Source organism: Sus scrofa, chromosome 9, assembly GCF_054392235.1.
Source record: "Sus scrofa isolate SSC_HxYL_T2T_F1_AM1 chromosome 9, Sscrofa_HxYL_maternal_Yorkshire_Landrace_v2.0, whole genome shotgun sequence".
NCBI lineage: Eukaryota > Metazoa > Chordata > Mammalia > Artiodactyla > Suidae > Sus > Sus scrofa.
The window spans coordinates 13,605,720-13,625,545 of NC_139391.1; the positions used below are offsets into that span (position 1 = coordinate 13,605,720).

The following is a 19,826-nucleotide window of genomic DNA, read 5'->3' on the forward strand; positions in this document are numbered from 1 at the left end:
CCACCACGCTTGACTTGTAATGTCTGGAATTCCACCTCTTAGGATTCCCTGACCCACCCGCAGCAAGAGGCGACTCAATGGGCAGCCCAGGCTGTCAACAGCAACCGGAATTCCAGTTCCAGAGAGTGGCGAGACCATCATGGAGTTAATTATCAATAACCACATGTCATTAAGTACATCCGATGAGCAAGCCCTGTGCTTCTTTTGGACAAGAGGTGTTGATGACAGAGCAGCCAGCGGTGGCAAATTGCTGGGGCTCACCTTCTGAATACCCAAGTTCAGAAAATGTTTCATTCTGCAAGCACTGCTCTGTGCCTTGGTTTCCTCATGTGTGAAATCGCGACGGTAAGAGTACCGGATATCGCCCGGTTGTTGTCGTGATACAGTGAGCTACTACAAGTCAGGCGTGTAGTGAGCATGCCGCCGGCAGTGGCTCTTGCTGCCATTATTCTTATTAATTTCAACCCAGCGGGAAGGAGTTGGGCTTTGCAGGAGATGACCTTGATTCCATTCCAGCCGCCCCCACTTCCCAGCTGTGGGACTTGAAGTCATTGACCCTCTCTGAGGCTCCATGGCCCCATCTGTGAATCAGAAATAACAATGCTTACCTCACCCGTAGTTGTGAGGGTTAAATGGACTGTGAAATGCCTAGCGCAGTGGTTGACATATAATAGGTACTCAACAAATGTCTGTCCTCACCCCTGGAGCGTTTTCTGCACACTCGGCTTCTCCACCAGGGTTAGAATCCGAAGAGGCAGAGGATTCTGTGTGTGGAGATGTTGATTGGCTGTTCTTGCCTGCCTAGGAAGCTTTCACAGGTTCAGGGTCGGGGCGGGGGGGATGTCTAAGTGCATCCATTTCACAGCAGGTGAGTCAAGGCCATAGAGTGATGGAGCTCCATAACCTGGGAAAAGAGCCTTCAGGCCACGACCTTGGCTGCTTTGGCTAAACTGGCTACTAAGATGTGCAGTTAGCAACAGGAAGTCAGCCTTATCTTTATGAGGATTTGGTCATTGAATCCACCAAGCGGAAATACATTGACCTTCCTACTTGGAAATAAACCAGGCATTTGGCTTATAAATGGCTCCGTGGTCTTTCTGTGCACCCAGGACAGTGTAGCAGCATCACTCTGAGGATGGGAGGCAGGTAAACAGGGATTATATCAAAGGGGATGCAAAAGGCAATGACATTCGCAGCAGCAGCCTCATCAGTCCGTGAACCCTGACCCCAGCAGGCCTCCGGGAAGGGAAAAACTTCACCCCTGGCTGCTGTGGCTGCCTGCTTATCACTTCCCAAAACACTGGCAAAGGATGTCCAGAAATGGTTCCCTCATGGGGATTCCTCTTTTTTTTTTTTTTTGGCTTTTTGTCTTTTGTTGTTGTTGCTATTTCTTGGGCCACTCCCACGGCATATGGAGGTTCCCAGGCTAGGAGTTGAATCGGAGCTGTAGCCACCGGCCTACGCCAGAGCCACAGCAACGCCGGATCCGAGCCGGGTCTGCAACCTACACCACAGCTCACGGCAATGCCGGATCGTTAACCCACTGAGCAAGGGCAGGGACCGAACCCGCCACCTCATGGTTCCTAGTCGGATTCGTTAACCACTGCGCCACGACGGGAAGTCCTTTTTTTTTTTGGGGATTCCTCTTTTGAGCAAAGAGAAAACTCTTGGGTTCATCAGTGGCACCTGATCCTTCCTCTCCCTTCTAAGTTCAGCTATGTGTTCACTCAGTGCAGACACTGATTAAGCAGATACTACTGGGTGATGGCATCACGGTAGGGCAGTGGGCATTCTAGGTGCTCAGACTGAAGATGAAGGTGCAAACTCGGGGAGGGAAAAGGAATCTTGGAGGAGAGACGGATGGGCTGGGCAGAAGGAGCCTGAAACCAGCACATGGGGATGGATGGCCAGGGCAGCACGGCCTGGACCACTACACCTCACGAGTGCAAGCGTGGCACCCTGCTGGGGCCAGACTCAGTATTTTCTCTGGAGGACAATGTGGTGTCTCCCAAAGGATGGATCAAATAGACCCAGCTTCAAACCCAAGTGGCACCAGGTACGGGGACAGATATGCATCCCTGAACAATATTCTTCTCTGTCTCAGTTTGGTTGATGGAAAATGGGGATATGCCTGGTCATAGAGCCAAAAACACATAGATTTCCATAATGAGGATAAATCACGCAACATGCCCAGCAGAGATGCTAACAGTATCTTAACAATAAGAGTTCAATTACTGTTCATTTATCTTTAACTGTCATAATTGGTAGGTACCACATGTGACAACACGTCTTAGCCTCATAAGCCTTGTTTGCCTTCCTCAACATCTATACAAGAATAAGGGTGTTCCAATTAGGATTATTTCTCCAACCTGACCCTGAGCAAAATAACATATTTATCCCAAGCCCTCCAACCTCTGGGGTTCTCATCGCCAACCAGGATGGACAGTTCCAGTAGGGTCTGATCACTCAGCAGTCTCTGCATTACTAATAACTCTGGTTAATAGGTAATATCTCCACTGTGGCCAGGCCTTCTAGGAAAAATAAGCAATTCAAAAGTGGGGATTATTGACTGTCTGCCGTGTGTAGGAGAGCTGTCACCGAAGATTCCCAAAGGGTGGAACAAAGAAGTATAACTGGTGTTCCCACTCAACATTCCAAGGGCGAGGAAGTGTATTTGAAAGATGTGATAGCAAGGCATTTTAAGGATGCAGCAGTAAACACTCTAGGTCCAACAAATGGTGCCAAGTCCAGGGAAAAGCAGCAGCGGGTGCTCGAAGCAGACGGACTTCGGTTTGAACATGGGTTCAGCCATTTACTAGGAAGGTATCCTGAAGCAGGGGTGGGGGAATGGACGCCTCAGTTTATTCATCTGTGAAGTGGAGAAAACACGACCTAACTGCTATGGTGATTAGATAACACGGTGATGCCTAGCACACAGTGGGTGTTCAGTTAGCTTCCTCCTCCTTATCCTCCTTTCCCCTTCCCTTCTAGGTCACTGACATGACTTTATTCGCTAGTGAATACGAATGAATAGTGGATGCCTTTTATCTGCCTGTTGGTGACGGAGTTCTCTGCACATGTGGGTTTAGATACCATCAAGCTGATGCTCGTGCAAAAACTTTCAAGGCCTTCTCACTTCTTAAATGAGAGTAACAGAACATGGCAACATCTCTGCTTGGCATCCCCAGCCTTCCACCAGGAGACCTCAACCTCCTAACACTCTTCTGCTGCCATGCTTACCCTGGGAGCAGCTACCAGGGCTCTGGGTAGATGATTCACTTTGAGCTAATATCTGTATATGGTGTGAGGAAGGGGTCGAATGTCACGCTTTTGTACACGGATCTCCAGCAAATGTCCCATGCATTTGCTCAGGGTCTCTGAGCCTCCATCACCTCATCGCTAACATGGGCTTGGAAAGACACCTTGTAGAGTTTTGTGAGCATTCAATGAAAGAGAGAGAAAAAAAAAAAAGTGCCCTATGGAGGGGGGTGGTCCCTGGCACTCAGCAGCCAGCCAATGCCAGTAACTGACAAAATGGACAATGGATTAGGAAGAACTCTAAAACAACAGTGTCCTTACTGCCCCTGGATCAGAGCTATCCCATCTCTGAAGATTTTAGCATCCAGGGTGCTCATCACAAGAGGCTGTGGTAACCCCCTTTCCCAAGAACCCCCTTCCTGGGTGGCCCTGAGAACATTTTCTTCTCCCTTTCCCGTTTTCCTCCCTTACTTCCCACCTTAATTTTGCACTAAATGCTCCTGGTCTTAATGACTTAATTAAAACATTGCTAGCCCACGCAAATCATTTTTGGCAAGGTGGTGGGAGGGTATGAATGAACCAATGAGTCAGTCAAAGAAGAGGCCTCTAATTTAACGTCGGAACAGCGAGGCCCCCCAAACTAAAGTGATGCACAGGCCACCCCACACAGAGGTGACAGAGGTGGGCCTGTGTGGGACGCTTCCTCCAGCCCAGGGCTCTCCACGGGCCCCCACTCTCCCTCCTGCTCTGGGGAGACAGCGATTCCTTTAAATCACATCTCCCTCCTCCTGGGTGTTTGCAACACCTCCCCATTTAGTTTTCTCTCTGAATGTCATTAGTGTCCCATTTGCCTCGTCTTCCTGATCTCCGAGGCGGGTGCGAAGCAGGCGGAGACTGAGTTGGCAACAAGGGCTCCCGCCTCCTGACTGTAGGTGAGGGGACATGCGGAGGGGGCGGACACGGTCCCCGGGCTGCTGTTCCAGATGCTGCTCTGATCCACTCAGCTCAGGCCAACAAACAGTGACTGGATCCTACCTGTGGGCCAGGTGCCCAGATCTTAACAATAAGGGGCTGTGCTCGCCCTAGAAGCCCCCGGGCTCACGGAGATGGAGGGTCAGTGCCTGTGTGATCTGCAGGGGGCAGGTGGAAGGTGGAGTGAGTGAAGAATTCGGGGGGCAGGGGGTGGCTGGTGGAACAGGAAGGCATGGGGACGGTCCGGGAAGAGGGAACGGCACATGGAAAGGCAGGCGTGTCCTGCTGTACAGCACAGGGAACTATATCCAATCTCTTGCGATAGAACATGACGGAAGATGGTCTGAGAAAAAGAATGCATATACATATGTAGGACAAGGTCACTGCTGGACAGCAGGAATTTGTACAACACTGCAAATCAACTATAGTGAAAAAATTAAAAATAAGTAAGGCTAAGGCATCTATTACTCAGTTATTTGTTTATTTCTTCAGTCAGTATATATTTACTGAGTGCTTGCTATATGCCAGGCACTGTTGCAGGCGTGAGAAGCCTGCTGGCAATGACACCAAGTGACTTCCTGCCTTCACGGAGCTGGTATTCCGTTACAGGAAGGCAGAAAACAGACAGACTTACAGAGGAACGTACAAGGCACCAGGTGGAGATAAATGCTGCTTCGAAACACACACTCAAGAGGGGCGCAGGAAGGCCGGGAGGGTGAGGGCTGCCTCCTGCCTTCCTGTTCTCAGCTCCTCTCCAGCCACCTCTGCTCATGCCACTGGCCTCCTGCCACTCAAGGGGCAGACACGCAGGTCTGCTGCTGCAGCCCCATCCTGGATGGTGACCTGGACACCTGTTCACTGCTGTCCCCTCTGCCTGAAGGGCTCTCGCCAAGACCAGAGAAAGGCTTCTATGCCTTATGCATGGAGGTGGGAGTGTGTGTGCGGTTCAAGGAAGAGCAAAGAGGACAATGGTGTGAGCGAGGGGGGCACAGAGAGATGGGCTGGGAGGGCAAGCAGGGGCAGCTTGGGTACGTCCTGGTGGGTCAGGGTGAGGCCTGGGGCTTTGCCCCCATGGGAGCTGGGGAGCCACGGGAGGGCCTGGAAAGCAGAGGAGTGATCTGATCTGACTGATGATTTAACAGGTGTCTCTGTGCTGGATCCCAGGAGGATAGGGTGGCAGCAGAGGCCCACACCGAGGAGGCCACTGCAAGAATCCAGGTCTGAGATGGTGGGTGGGACCAGTGTGGGGACAGAGGAGGTGGCCACATGTGCTAAGCAGGGGAGAAAAGTGACAGTTGGTATAAAATGTGGCACAGGATGTGAGGTGGGAGAAGGGGGGAAATGAGGCCGAGGGGAAGGAGGGGCACTCCAGACAGAAGAATCCACCGGTGCCAAGGCTCGGGTTCAAGCCCATCCTGCCAGGCTCAGATCCTGGGACTGTGTTTCTGCAATTTCTTCCCTGCCTCAGTGCACATGAACCACAAGCCTTGCTCTGGGCCCAGCTCTGGGCGGTACCAGCATGGGGATGAGTGACCCAGTCTCTCGGGTCCGAGGGGCGCCTGTGTCAGAGCTGAGAGCTGTGGTCACATGTGATGGTGCAGGAGGTTCAGGGAACTAGCGGGAGACAGGCCTGGGATGGGGGGATTTGAAGGAGGAAGAGGAGACCCCATGCTGGGGTTTAGATGGGATTCGATTTTTATTTATTCATTTGTTTATTTATTTATTTACTTATTTTTGCTTTTTTACAGCTGCACCCACGGCATATGGAGGTTCCCAGGCTAAGGGTCTACCTGGAGCTGTAGCTGCTGGCCTACACCACAGCCATAGCCACGCCAGATCCAGGCTGCATCTGCAACCTACACCACAGCTGATGGCAACACCAGATCGTGAACCCACTGAGCGAGGCCGGGGATGGAACCTGTGCCCTCATGGTTACTAGTCGGAGTCATTCCCGCTGAGCCAAACAGGAACTCTGGGATTCCATTTGTAATTGGAATGTTTCTATCTTCATGACCAGTTAGCCTGGTGAGGCTGGAGAGTCCACCTTCAGCCCCTGAAATCCCCTTGCTGAGTGAGCCTCCATCTTCCTATCTTAAAAATGGAGTTATAAGAACTACCTCCTAGGACGGGGGCCATTTAGATGAAATGTACCAGTCCAGTCCTTGGCACAAGCCTCAATACACGTGAGCCCATTTCATCAAATGTCCCTCTCTATGAAAGGCAAAAATCCTCGAGAGGTGTCTGCAGAAGCATTATGTCTCTGCTGCTAAGCATTTATACCAGTTTAGAAACATTCTTCAGGCTGAGAGCAGAGGCTCCCTTAGCTTTTGGTTCTGCTTCCCTGTTACAGCCCAGAGCCCAGCATGGGGCTGGGCTGATGGTCAATATTCAATAGGTCTTTGCTGAATTGCTAATTAAATGACTGAAAAAGAGGTTATACATGATTTAGGCGCCAGTGCTTTTTGGCTGGGCAACCTCAGACCGGATAATTCACTTCTCTGAGTCTCAGCTTTCTTACCCGTGAGGTGGAAATCACAGTATCTACTGTGGCAGAGGCAGTTACTGCCCATCAAGTATCCACATTTCCCAGAGCCCTAGAAATCAGGCAGGACCACGTGCCTAGGTCTGGCTTAAAGGCTGTGTGCCACTTCCGGGCTGCAGCATTTAAGAGCTGGTGCTCAACCTTCTGGCTACGTCTTCCCCTGCTGTGGTCCACTACTTCCTCCAGGTGGTACACCTAAAACACGGCAGAGCTTTCATCAGTCTGGCCCCTGAGTCACTAGGTAACGCAATGCCCTTCACCTGTCTCTATTAGACAGGTAGCATGAACAAGAAATAAACCTTCGCTGTGTTAAACCACTGAGATTCTGGAGTGCATTTATCACTGCAGCATAACTGTGCCTAGAGAGACTCAGATTTCTACCTTGCAAGCCCAGAATACAGAAAATGTGCTTGGTACATAGTAGGTTTTGTTTTGCTTTGTTTTTTGGTCACGCCTGCTGCATGCGGATGTTCCCATGCTGGGACTCGAACCTGAGACCCAGTGGAGACCTGAGCCACAGCAGTGACAATGCCAGGCCCTTAACCCACTAAGCCACCAGGGAACTCCCACAGTAGGTTTTCAACAAAGGGCTCACTCCCTGGGTCCTGGCGCCTTTCTCTGCATCTACAGGCTTCTTCACGACGCAGACTTCATTTATGAGTCTACTCTTCTCTTTGCCATGTTCCTTCTCTAGCTTGAAACTGCCTTCTACTTCCCCCCCAAGCCAGGTGTGTTCTATTTTTGTCACTGCACAGCAAAACAAGAAAAGCCTCCTGAGAGCCAGTCTGGCCAGCTGCACCTGGCCTCTGAAGCACCTGTCCTCTGGGCAGCCGCCCACTCACCTACCTCATTCACAACTGCCTCGGATCCCACTCCAGCTCAGCTTGAAACGGAACCACCAAACTCTGGACCCTGCCCTTAGTGTCTTGGGTCCCAGAACGACTCTGACGGCCACCGAGGCCTGTGTGGTCCTGGCCCTGCACAGTGTTTCCCGGCTGTCGGCTCCCCTGCCGCATCCCAGCTGGATGCCTGGCCCTTGCCTGCCCTGTCCTCCCACCATGCCAGCTGCTGGCTTGGCTTCCAGCAGCCACCAGCCCTGCTGCTGCACCTGCTCCCTGAGAAGGCCACCTCCGCTCTGGCCTGACCTCCTCCACTTTCCCCGTGGCTTAGGGACAAAGCCTTCAACCAAAAAGCTTGCCTCTTTTCCGATTCCAAGATGGCATCTCTCAAGATCACAGGTTTGCAGCTGATGACGCAGAAAATCAGAGCAGACAAGGGGACTGACCTGGCTCCATGTCAGCACGTTCTGAAGAGTCAGCAGCGTCCGTGGGCCCGGCAGCCCTTGCTCCGGGGCCATCAGATCCTGGAGGACGGGACGGGATCCTTTCTGTTAAAGCAGAGAACACAGACCCAAGTGAGGGAGATGGCAAGATGTCCTTGTCCCTCTATCACCTCTCCCGGCGGTCAGTGCAGACACGCGCCCGTGGGGAGAGGAGGCTTGTTCCTGGGCCCACAGCCTGGAGCCACCCTGGGAATCACACGCACCCTCTGCCACCTTCCATTCTTCCTCCGTCTCCTCTGGGCTGGTCTGAGAGCCATTGTTTACATGCATTCCCTCCAGCTGACCAAACCCTTCCAGGGCTGGGACTACAGTTCCCTTCTCTTTACAAGCCAGGAGGGGGCAGCTTGGAGCAGAGCAGAAAGTGCTCTGTGAAGCAGGACTGACTGTGTGCTGGGAGGGGGCAGGGAGGGGCTGGGGGATGGAGCATGTGGCTGAGGCCACAGTTCGGCCATTGAGTCACTGGGCGTATAATAGGTCCCTGTACTTCTTTGAACCCCAGTGTCCGGCCCTATAGAACAGGCCCGTCCTCCCTGTGACATACTGTCTGGGAGTGTTGGGAGTCACACAGGCAGAGTTCCTTACACTCAAGAGTCTGGCTCTGGCACTCCTGCTTATCACCCAGCAACCTCTAGCCGAACACCTCCCCTCCTGGAGCTTCTGTCTGGAAGAGAACAACTCGGAACTAGGCCACATGTGAACCCCTTTCTGCCCCTAGAACTGTACGACCGTGTGGATTCGCCTCGGCCTCTTCAGCGTCTAAGGAGATAGCTGTACTTAGCAAAGGTTTGTGAAATGAATAACAGAAATTCTGTCTCAGAGTTCCCTTGTGGTGCATCTGGTTAAGGGTCATGTGTTGCCTCTACAGCAGCTCAGGTCACTGCCATGGTGTGGATTCGATCCCTGGCCTGGGAACTTCCACATGCCACAGGTGTGGTGAAAGAGAAAAAAAAAATTCTATGCTCCTCAAAAGAAGAGGGAGCAGAGGCTCACGGCAAGAGGAGGAACTGGGAAGTGAACAGGTCCTCGTGGTTGGTGTCTTTTTTCTGCGCTCGTGACCACACTCAGCCACTGAGACGCTACAGAGTACCTTTTAATTTTTATTTAGTTTTTTGCTTTTTAGGGCCACGGAGCTGCAGCTGCCAGGCTACACCACAGCCACAGCAACGCCAGATCTGAGCCGCATCCACAACCTACACTGCAGCTCACGGCAACGCCCAGTCCTTAATCCACTGAGCGAGGCCAGGGATCGAACCCGCACCCTCATGGATACTAGTTGGGTTCGCTACTGCTGAGCCACGATGGAAACTCCAGGGTACTTTTTTAAATAGAGGACACACTAGGCTAAAGAACAATGCAAGAAGGATATATGAAGGCATCAGAGGAAAAAAAGTCATTGTATGAGAAATGAATACGTATTTGCCAAATATACCTAGGATCCTAGCTAAGGACTGTTACTGTCTAGTATAAGGAATTACTGGTAATCTCCACTAAAGCCATTATTCTCCTAAGTGGGAAATTATGCTAACTTCATCTGTATGTCCTGTTTCTTTATTGTAAATGCTTGTTATCCCAATAAAGAGTTACTGTATTAGGCAGGAATAGTCACCAGGCTCTGGCCAAGCACAGAGCGTCCCTTCCCGGCGGGGGCGGGGGGGTCAATCTCCCACACACCCCCAGGCAGAAGACCCGACAGGCCAAATAGGGTCAGTAAGACAAAGTTGGGCAGTAAACCCAGGAAAGTCCTTATACATCATGCTATGTCACTAAAATAAAAAATAGGCAGCGCAGTTCGTAGGAGGTGCCTATGGTTTTTTGTATCTCAAATGAGCAACAACAGTGATCATGCCCTTAACTTCTCTTTACTCTGTCTTGTTCATCACAAGTTTACCCTCGAAAGTGTCAGAGAGGAGCAGGAAATGGCTCTGCGGTGACCATGGATGTAGTAAGAGGCCCTTTCTCCTGTGTGGGGGCCTCTCCCCACGTGCCCTGTGCCCCGAGGATGTTAGGACTCCGAGCTGGTGGCTTTGCCCCCACAGGTCCTGCTGGGGTCCTAGTCACCTCCAGTGACTTAGACCAAACCCTCAGGGTCTTTCGCAACCCCCTCTCCTTTGCCCAGGTCACACAACTCCACGCTGCCTCCAGAGCTTCAGGCCAAAGCTGTGTGGACCTTCATCAGCGCCTCTCTGACCCCCCGACCCCCGTCTGCTCTTGAAGAAGCTGCAGGGCTGAACTTTAACTCCTTTTCCACCTTTATCTTTGCCAGAGTTTTGTGGAAAACCACAACTCCATTTTTTTTCCTATTTATTTTTTGATTTGTATCCCTGAATTCTCTCTTTTTCGAAGGAGAATCATCACAGTACACACAAGAGGACTGGTTCCAGAACACCCACCCCCCTTGCCCCCCCAGCCAAAACCCATGGATGCTCAAGTCTTTTCTTCAAAAATGACACAGGACTTGTGTAAAACCCACACACAACCAGCCATATACTCGAAATCATCTCTAGATTACTTATGATGCCTAATACAATGTAAATGATATGCAAATAGTTGTAAATACAATGTAAATGCTATGTAAATAGTTGCCAGGGTGGCACGTTCAAGTTTGGTTTTGGGAACTTTCTTGAATTTTTTTTTCTTGGCATATTTTCGATCTGTGGTTGGTTGGCTCCACGGATGTGGAACCCACTGATGGGGAGGGCTGGCGGTACCTCCAACAGACACCACATGACTGTTAAGGACACCCAAATACTCATGGGTTGACCAAAGGTTTTGGAAGTACTAGCGTTTTATGGAGAGAAGTCCAGTTAGGAAGGGATTGGGGCCTTCACTCCTTCAGTTGCTCCCTCCATTCCTAGGATGAGGGTTGGGTGCTAAACAGGATGCACTGATGATGCAGAAACAAACTGTGCCCTCAGCAAACTCTCAGGATGACAAGGAAACTAAGAAAACACGGCCACAATAAGGGACATGCTTGGTGGTTTTGTAAGTGGATGTGGGGAAAACAGTGAGCAGAGGGAGGCACAGAGAGAGCCTGGCTGACAAATAAGGGAGCAGTGATTGAACAGCATACCCTGGAAGCTGAGCCTGGCACCAGAGATAGTGTCGGGTGGGTGGCACGGGGACAGGGCAGGGTACCTGTAAGAGGGAGTAAAGGCATGGGGGGGGAAGCGTGACAAAGCGGAGTGTGGGCTGCGTGGAGGGAAGCAGAGGGCGACACATCTGACCGGTGACGTGGACCCGGATGTGGGTGCGGACTCTGAAAGCCGAGCCATTATTCAACGCGTAACAGCCAGCCACTGAGGGCTTATGCGCAGAGATGTGTCATAATTGGAGAGCTGCTGTGGGAAGATGGGTTTGGCAAGCTTGCACAGACAGCATGACTTGGAAGGGGAGGGAGCTAGCTGTGGTGTGCCAGGCACTGGGCAGAGCGTTTGGCGCTGGCGTCTATTTGATCTCAGTTAACCTTCTAAACAACCGTAGGAAGCGAGCCTATTCCTTCCAGACGTGCAGACGAGCAAATGAGGCTTCAGGGAGTTGCAGCTGCTGGCCCCGAGTGCCCCAGCTCCCAGCTAGGAAGTGGTGGAGACAGGATCACAGCCCTGTTCTTTTCCCTTTCCAGGCAAGCCTTAAAGCATGCTCTGAGCCTGCGCAGACACCTGACGCCCCCCCCCCCCAGTACACCTGCTCCCAGCGTACCTCCCACCCACCCTAGGGTGGGCTTAAGCTTGGTTGTTTCCCGGGCTGCCTTTTGAGACACCCGGGTGGAATTTGCTCCTCTGAGCTTTGCTCCTCTGCGCTTTCCCTAAAGTGACCACAAGTCGAAGAGGGATAAGACAATACCTTGAGCCATGTCCCAAACGTTCAGATTATAGCCTCTTGCAGAGAAGCTCAAAGGCAGTGGGAGCCCATCCGCCTCTCCTGCAGAGGTGCTTGTTTCCTTCTGCTTTCCCTCCTCAGCTCAGCTTAACAGGAGCTGGGGACCCAGGAGCCCAGGGGAACGTGGTTCAACACCCAGGACCTGGCTGGGTCCTGAAGAGTGTCCACGAGGAACCCAGCATCTCTGGGTTGGCTTCACCATCAGAGGAGAGCCTGGAGGACTCCACACACGCCAAGTGGATCGGCACACCTGCAGCCTGAAAGGGATGATTGCAAATCACTCCCATCAAGATCATCAAGATGCCTACTGCTAAAACTTGGTGTTTTCCAAAGGGGAAGAAAAGGTTTCCTTATTCTAAATACGGGGCCCAGTGAAATCTTCACTACATGCCTGACAACCGAGGCTGCAGCTTTTCTTGGAGGATGCCCGGCACGGGGGCAAGTGCAGTGAGTTCAGAAGCAGAGAGTGGGTCTGTCACACCCCACCAGGTTCCCAGCTGTGTGGCCTTGCAAACCACGGGGCTCCTTAAATTTCCTTATTATTAAATAGGAATCATAATAAGGGATTAGAGAGACTAAGTGCCAGGCCCTTGGTACTTTCATAGGATGTATAATAACTTCTTCCTTTTTTTTTTTCTTTTTTTTTGTCTTTTTAGGGCCATATGGAGGTTCCCAAGCTAGGGGTCCAATGGAGCTGTAATCGCCGGCCTACACCACAGCCACAGCCACAACCACACCAACACAGGATCCGAGCCGTGTCTGTGATCTACACCACAGCTCATGGTAATGCTGGATCCTTAACCCACTGAGCAAGGCCAGGGATCAAACCCACATCCTCATGGATGCTAGTTGGGCTCACTAACCGCTGAGCTACGATGGGAACTCCTCTCCTCATCTTTTTATGCTCAACATTCTAGACTCTGCTTTCCCAGTGAGGTCGCTCCCTTCCTCACAAAGATATCAACTGAAGGAAGAGAATTTCAAGAAAAAAAGTGCTGCAACTCTAGCAGATTGTTCATGCTCTTGACCTAGTGCTTATTACCAGTGTCTTAGAACTATTTGTCAAAAAATAAAAAAATAATAAAAATAGCAGTTCCCATCGTGGCTCATCGGTCACAAACCCGACTAGGATCCAGGAGGACATGGGTTCCATCCCTGGCCTCGCTCAGTGGGTTAAGAATCCAGTGTTGCCATGAGCTATGGTGTAGGTCACAGACACAGCTTGGATTTGGTGCTGCTGTGGCTGTGGTGTAGGCTGGTGGCTACAGCTCTGCTTCGACCCCTCCTAGCCTGGGAACTTCCATATGCCGAAGGTGCAGCCCGAAAAAGCAAAAAAAAAAAAAAAAAAAAAAAGAGCTATTTGTCGACATGCCTTTGTCCTCCACCAGAATGAGACCTCCTTAAAGACAGTGACCGCTGTGGCTTCAATTCCCAGCACACAGATGTCCCTTTCTACCTTAGTTCCCTTATCGAGATCCAAACCGCGGAGTCATTGGTTCTTTGGGGATTTTATTTTCCCAGCCTGGTTTCAAGAGTGACTTCTAAGTGACACCTTCAAGAACACATCCAATCCTCTGAAAAGCATCTCATTAGCATGGACTCATTAGCATGGACCGCTTCACCCTGTTACTCTGCTCAGAGCTTTGGTTTCTAATCCCAGCCAATTATATGTGCCAACATATTCAATAACATCTTAATAACACCAGCCCTGTCAGGTCTCTGGACAGAGTCGGACCAGATTGAGAGAGCCAAGGTCTAACAAGATGCTGGAACAGTGCATGGCCGAGGGGAAGGGGAGCAAACATTTCGAGGGGCTCCAACCCCGGCGTGTGCAGTTGGGACAGCCCTGGGTGATGCCTGAGGCTCAGCAAAGGTTCATTCCCTTCTTCTTCTCAGGCTCCAGAGAAAAGCAACGCCATCAAACTTGTGGCAAGTCAACGGAGAGAGAGAGAGAGAGAAGATTCACCACGTTCCTGAGTCTGTTTAGAATAAGGATTTTTTTTTTTTTAAGCGTTTCTCCCTAAGGACTGAAGGGAGCAGGTTATTTCATTTTAATGATGGCAAGCTGCCGCTGCTGCTTGCGAACCCCCCAACCAATTTTCATATGAAAAAGAAACACACACACACACTCACCTACAGAATCAACTACACACAGAAGGATGCTTCTTTCAGAGAGTACATCCACAGGGTGGGAAAATCTGGCTGATCCCTCTCCAGACATTCAGATTCAGGAGGAGATCCCCAGATGTGCTCCCCCTCCCACCTCCCTGCCCCCCAGCGTCTGACCAGCCCGAGAGCCACACAGCCTAATCCAAGATGTCCTGTCCAGCAGCTGCGCATTTTTAAGCACATGAGGGGAAACAAAGGCAGCGGATGCTTTTGTGTCATCTTCCCATGGATTTTTACCTGGGTACCCTCACTCCGGAAGGCCTGAAGGAGTCTTTTCACAGGTCCTCCGTGGGTCCAGCCCCAGACGTGTGGCGGTGAGGATGGGTCTCTCCAGCGGGGAAGGCGGGTAGAACTAGCTCATTTGCTGTTTTCTGGCCGCCAGACTGCCTCTGGGTTTCCGCTCAGCAGTCCCTCTTGCGGTGCTTCCACCGCGTACCCACCCGCGGCTCTCGGTATCTGCCAGGGCAAGCAGTGGCGCCTGAGTCCTTCACAGGTGAGCTGCCCAAACCCGCACCACGTGCAAGTTTATCTTGCAAAGAATCGAGGGTCCACGCTTTGTAGGGATGTTTGTCAGGGAGGAGACTGGGCACAGCAGGTGGGAGCATCCGTGTTCAACGTCCCGGGAGGAAGATGAACAGAACTAGGCTCTCACCAGAGAAAGACTTTCTGCGTATGGAGCTGCACAGGATCCCCCTGCCTGGAAGACTCCGCGTAAGAGGAAGCCCGGGCGAGGGAGTAAGCGGCACTCATCGCCACAGGTGCTACAAAGCAGTCTGAGGAAGTTTGTGGTCCCAGTGAGATGGTTTCTCAGTCTTAACATCACCAAATATTTTTACCTTTAAGCCCTTCCTGCCATCAAAAATTCTGTGATTTGAATGTGCAGGACAAACACAAACTCCTGTTCTCAACCACCGGGCTTGCTCTCAGCCCAGAACTCCAGGCTGCTTCTTAGTTTCAGGTCAGAGTGCAAAGCCGCTCCCTCCTTTCATGGCACCTGCTGCTCCTCTCCCTCTGAAGCCAGCCTTTCTCTGTTGTACGGACCACAACTAACTGCACTCCATGCAAAAGGCACGGAATCCAGTGGTTTCTACCACTGGGTCCTGCCCTGATCTCTGTGCTCTTCCATCCCTGCCTCTAAACTATCCTCCCCCGGTGCTACTCCTGAGATGCAGGTCTGACCCTGCTCTTCCTGCCTTGAAACCCTTGATGGTGTCCCATTGTCTTTGGGATAAACATCTAAAGCCCTTCCTAGACCAGGCGCTTTTCATGTCTAGCCTGGCCCACTGCCCCAGCCAGGTCCCTGCCACTCTCACCTTAGAGCTGCCATACTGCAGCCCAACCCAGCTGCTGTCAACTCTCTCTGCCTTTCCTGCTGTCCCATCCTTGGCGGGGGAGGCCCCTGGTGCTCCCTCACCAGTTGACATTGCAGCACCCCATCTTATTGTGGGGACGCTTCTCCCCGCTTCTGGGAACCACTTTTTCCATTGCTCCCATCATGGGGTTGTGAGCATAGTCAGGGCTGTTTGGCAGCCATTTCTGGCTCACTGCCATCCAGGCACAGGTGGGTGGCACATCCCACAGGGCCATTCATTAATTGAGGTGGTGGGTGTGAGCACAAGTGTACCACTTGCAGGTATATGTAACTGCCAACACAGGACTCTCCAGGGCTCTTTCACTCTAGAAGGTGGGCACAGTGAGGATGGTTGGTCAGCCTGGGCCCCTGGGGGACTGCAGCAGGCAGAAACCCCTCCCCTCTCCCACCCCTCCTCCTGCCCACAATGGACATGGGGCAGGAGAGAGAATGGGTCCCTTCTCTCTCTCGTGTTGTTATAAGACACTACGATTTGGGGGTGATGTGTACCCAGCACTAACTAGCTGATGTGACAGATCCATGGGTCCTATAAGAACGGTCTTTTTTTTTTTCCCCTAACTGAAGTATAGTTGATTTACTATATTGTGTTACTTTCGGGTGTAGAGCAAAGTGATTCGGTTCCATGTAAATACAACCTTTATTGTTTTCAATTGTTTTCCATTATAGTTTATTCCAGGGTACTGGATATAATTCTCTGTGCTATAGAGTAAATCCTCGTTTATGTATTTTACATATGGTAATGTGCATCTGTTAATCCCATGCTCCCAAGGCATCCCTTCCCCTCGTCCCCTTTGGTAACCATAAATTCGTTCTCTGTGTCTGTGAGTCTGTTTCTGTCTTGTAAATACGTTCGTCTGTACTATGTTCTAGATGGAATTGTCATATTCCTGAGGGACTGCCTCCCTGGCCATCATTGGTTGGTCCAGAGTTGGGTACCTTAATAAAGCCAGACCAATCACAGTTCTGGGGCAGAGCGGCACCTGATCAAAGCGGGACCAGCTAGACATCTTCCCTGGGAATCCTGCAAACAGAGTGAGGAAGGATGTGGTCTCCGGTGTGGTGACTGTGAGCTGTAAACCTCTGAGAGCTAGTAGAGGCCACGTGTTATGGGTTGATCCGTGTCCTCCAAAAAGAGCTTCCTAATCCCTCCTACTTAAGAATGGGACCTTATTATTTATTTATTTCGTTTTTTTAGGGCCACACCCAGGGCATATGAAGGTTCACAGGCTGGGGGGCTAATCAGAGCTGTAGCTGCCTGCCTACACCACAGCCACCGCAACACGGGATCCTTAACCCACTGAGCAAGGCCAGGGATCGAACCCAAGTCTTCATGGATACTAGTCGGGTTCATTAACCACTGAGCCAGGACAGGAACTCCAGGGGACCTTATTTGGAGCTGGGTTCTTTGCAGAAGTAATCAAAGTAAAATGAGGTCATTGAGGTGGAACCCCAATCCGACATGACTTGTGTCCCTATAAAAAGGGGGGATTTTGGACCCAGAGACAGACACACAGCAGGGAGAAGGCCATGTGGAAGTCTGAGTCCTGCTGCCACAAGCCAGGAAACGAGCAGAAGCCATGAGAGAGTCCTGGGGGGAGAGCCTGCCCTTCAGAGGGAACACGGACCCACTGACACTTTGATCTTGGGCTTTTAGCCTCCTGAACTACGAGACAAGGAATTTCTGTTGTTTAAGCCTTTCAGTTCGTGGCACCTTGTTACAGCAGCCCCGCACAATGTAGTACAGAAAAAATAGGGAGCGCTGGTTTGCAGCGAGAGAAGGAAACTCACCAGAGAAGAGACCAGAGCAGCAAAAAGAAACAGAACCAATCGTAACAGAATTAAAACCGTGAACACAGTCCCACGGAATCTCTGCATTTTCTCTGGCTGGAAGGTTTAACTCCTTGGACTCTATGAGGCTGTAAGAAAAGTTCCGTCTGTTTTGAGTACGTTAACGCTGAGGTTTCTGTCGCTTCGAATCAAGAGTCCTCACCAGCACTGTTATTAATATTTAATCATTATCATTATCATTAATGTTAAGGAAAGGGAAGCTCTGTATGTGGCTCCAAGTGGGGCTGAACTGACCAGATTGGTGACGGATGGACAAGCAAGCTGACTGCCTCCAAATGCTGTCCAGACATGTCTTGGGAAGAGACAGGGTTCCCTCCTGTCTGGGTACCACAACCTTCCTGCATTCGCACAGCTTAATCCTCTCGGCGTTCTCTTTAATCCGGTCACAGCCAGAATAAATTCTGAAAAGGACTTTCTTCTGAACAGTTATGCCTTTCTTCCCCGTCCAAACACAACTGTGTGCCAGGCCCCTCCAAATGCTCCAAAACCAAACAAGTCCAGCTCCAATCCCTCATCTCATTTCATGTTATTTTCTTGGCTGCACACACTTAGGGGCCTTTGTTTCTTCTGCTCTGCCCTTGGACGCTTCCTGTCCACATTCCCGCCAATATGAGCTCCTCCAACGGCAGCAAGGGCTGTGGGCTAGCAGAGGAGAGAGGTGGTCCGAGGGTAGGCAGGCTGGAAAGGATGAGCCATCTCGGCCAAGAGCTAAGGTTTCCAGCCCTCTGGAATAACCCGTGTCCACACGCTCTCCTGGGTGGAATGCGGCTGCATTGTGGGCTCTGGCATGTGTATTTGCTCTTATAGAATAGAAGACAATTGTTCAAGCTGTCATTGAGCCTCCCAGGCTGCCATGGTTGTAGGAATACGCAGAACCATTCGACCTTGACAATCCCCCACCAGCAAAGAGAGACATTGCTCAACTGCAAAGGACTAGGGGCAGCAATTATCCACATGAGCAAGATTTGATGACTACAGATATTACAGAGTTCACCACCCCTGCCCCAAAGGAAAGGAGGAGTCTGATGTTTCTTCCTCATCTGTTCAATCCAGGAGCACCAACAGGAAAACAGTGCTCATCTCAAGTGATGAGAGAATTTTAGTTTTCTGGAAGGGGTGAAGGCCAACTCAACCTTGAACCAAGAGGGTGGTGGGGATGAGAGAACCAAATGATGCTGAGCCTGTCACCTGTCTGTTGGCTCCTGGCCCCTTCCCCACACTGGCTGCCCTGTTCCTGCTCACAGAGAACTGCAGTGCTCAGAGTCACTGGCTTCCAGGCAGGTGGGCTTGTGAATGGAGAACCCTGGAAGAAGGCTGGAGGTGAGAAGACAGAAGCTAGGGTCTCTCTCTCTCTTGTCTTAGTATCCTTGGCAGCAGCTACATGACATCTGTCACTTCAGGTCCTGACACCCTATGTAATGGCTCTAGCTCCTGCTGGATGGTCCCAGCTTCTGGGCTCTAGAAACATCACCTTCTCTCACTGTTCATCCAGTCTAGGCGGGGATGGTATTTCCCTGTTGCTGCTGATCTCTGTGCTGCCTCAACATGTAATGTTTGGCTTCTTAGCCATCTAATTAGTTGTGTGGCCAATTCCCTATATTAAATTCCCTCTGTTGAAAGACCTATGGTGGCTCTCATTTTCCTTCCTAGTTTCTGATAGATAGAGGTGCTGAGAAAGAATCTGAGGGTGGAAGTGCCACTCTGCAGCCCCCTGGGACAACGAGTGCATGAAGATGCCCAGTGCTTGGCCTGGGCTTTGGAGCTCCTGCTGATCACTGCAGTCACACCCAAGAGGAAGTAAGTGATGGGTGAGGCACCTGTCAGGCACCTGGAAGGTTGGGAAGGCAACCCTGGAAGGACAAGGTAGTCAGGTCTCTGCTTTTTTTTTCCTGCATGAATTCAGCCAGCTTGAATGTGGCTTTTTATGCCAGTTGGTAAATGAAGGTGGGAAAGACCAATTATTGATGCAGCAGGTGCCAAAGAGTTTGGGTTGTGAAGCTTCAGAATCCTTTGGCAGGTTAGGGTGGCCTGAGTCTCTGCAGAGAAACCAGGAGTTAAATGTACCTGAGACCGGAAGGACATCTCTTAGCAGATTCAGTGAGATGTTTGAGACAATGTGATGTGTCTGGTTTGGATCTTGTCTCTGTTGAGATCTAGGATGGTTAATGGTTAGCACTGGTCCTTCGGAACTCATAGAAAGGGGAGAGGCTATGCTTTATTGAGAGAGGAAGGGGACAGGGAAATTGTAGGAGAAGATTTTGGGGACTGCTCAAAAACAGAGCATTCTTGGTTCCTAAGGATGAACTGTGATGTGAAAAAGAGAATGTAAACAGACAAAGGCTTGGACAGAGGAAGAGACGATGGAGCAAAGAGTGCACAGAAATGGAGGGACAGTGGCTTGCAAGGGTTCCAGGTGAGCCAGCTCCTTGGCAGAGGGTGCATTTCCC

At 51.0% G+C, this 19,826-nt stretch overlaps 1 protein-coding gene across 50 annotated transcripts in view; it reads right to left on the minus strand.

Moving 5' to 3' along the window:
* Positions 1-19,826, minus strand: part of TENM4 (teneurin transmembrane protein 4) — a 2,941,714-nt gene that overhangs the window by 532,096 nt on the left and 2,389,792 nt on the right. For all 50 annotated transcript variants that reach the window (XM_084975397.1, XM_084975391.1, XM_084975384.1 and 47 more), the window contains one exon: positions 8,058-8,159. In XM_084975397.1, coding sequence (XP_084831523.1) covers positions 8,058-8,067 — 10 coding nt within the window. In that variant the 5' untranslated portion in view covers positions 8,068-8,159. The remainder of the gene's footprint in view (positions 1-8,057; positions 8,160-19,826) is intronic.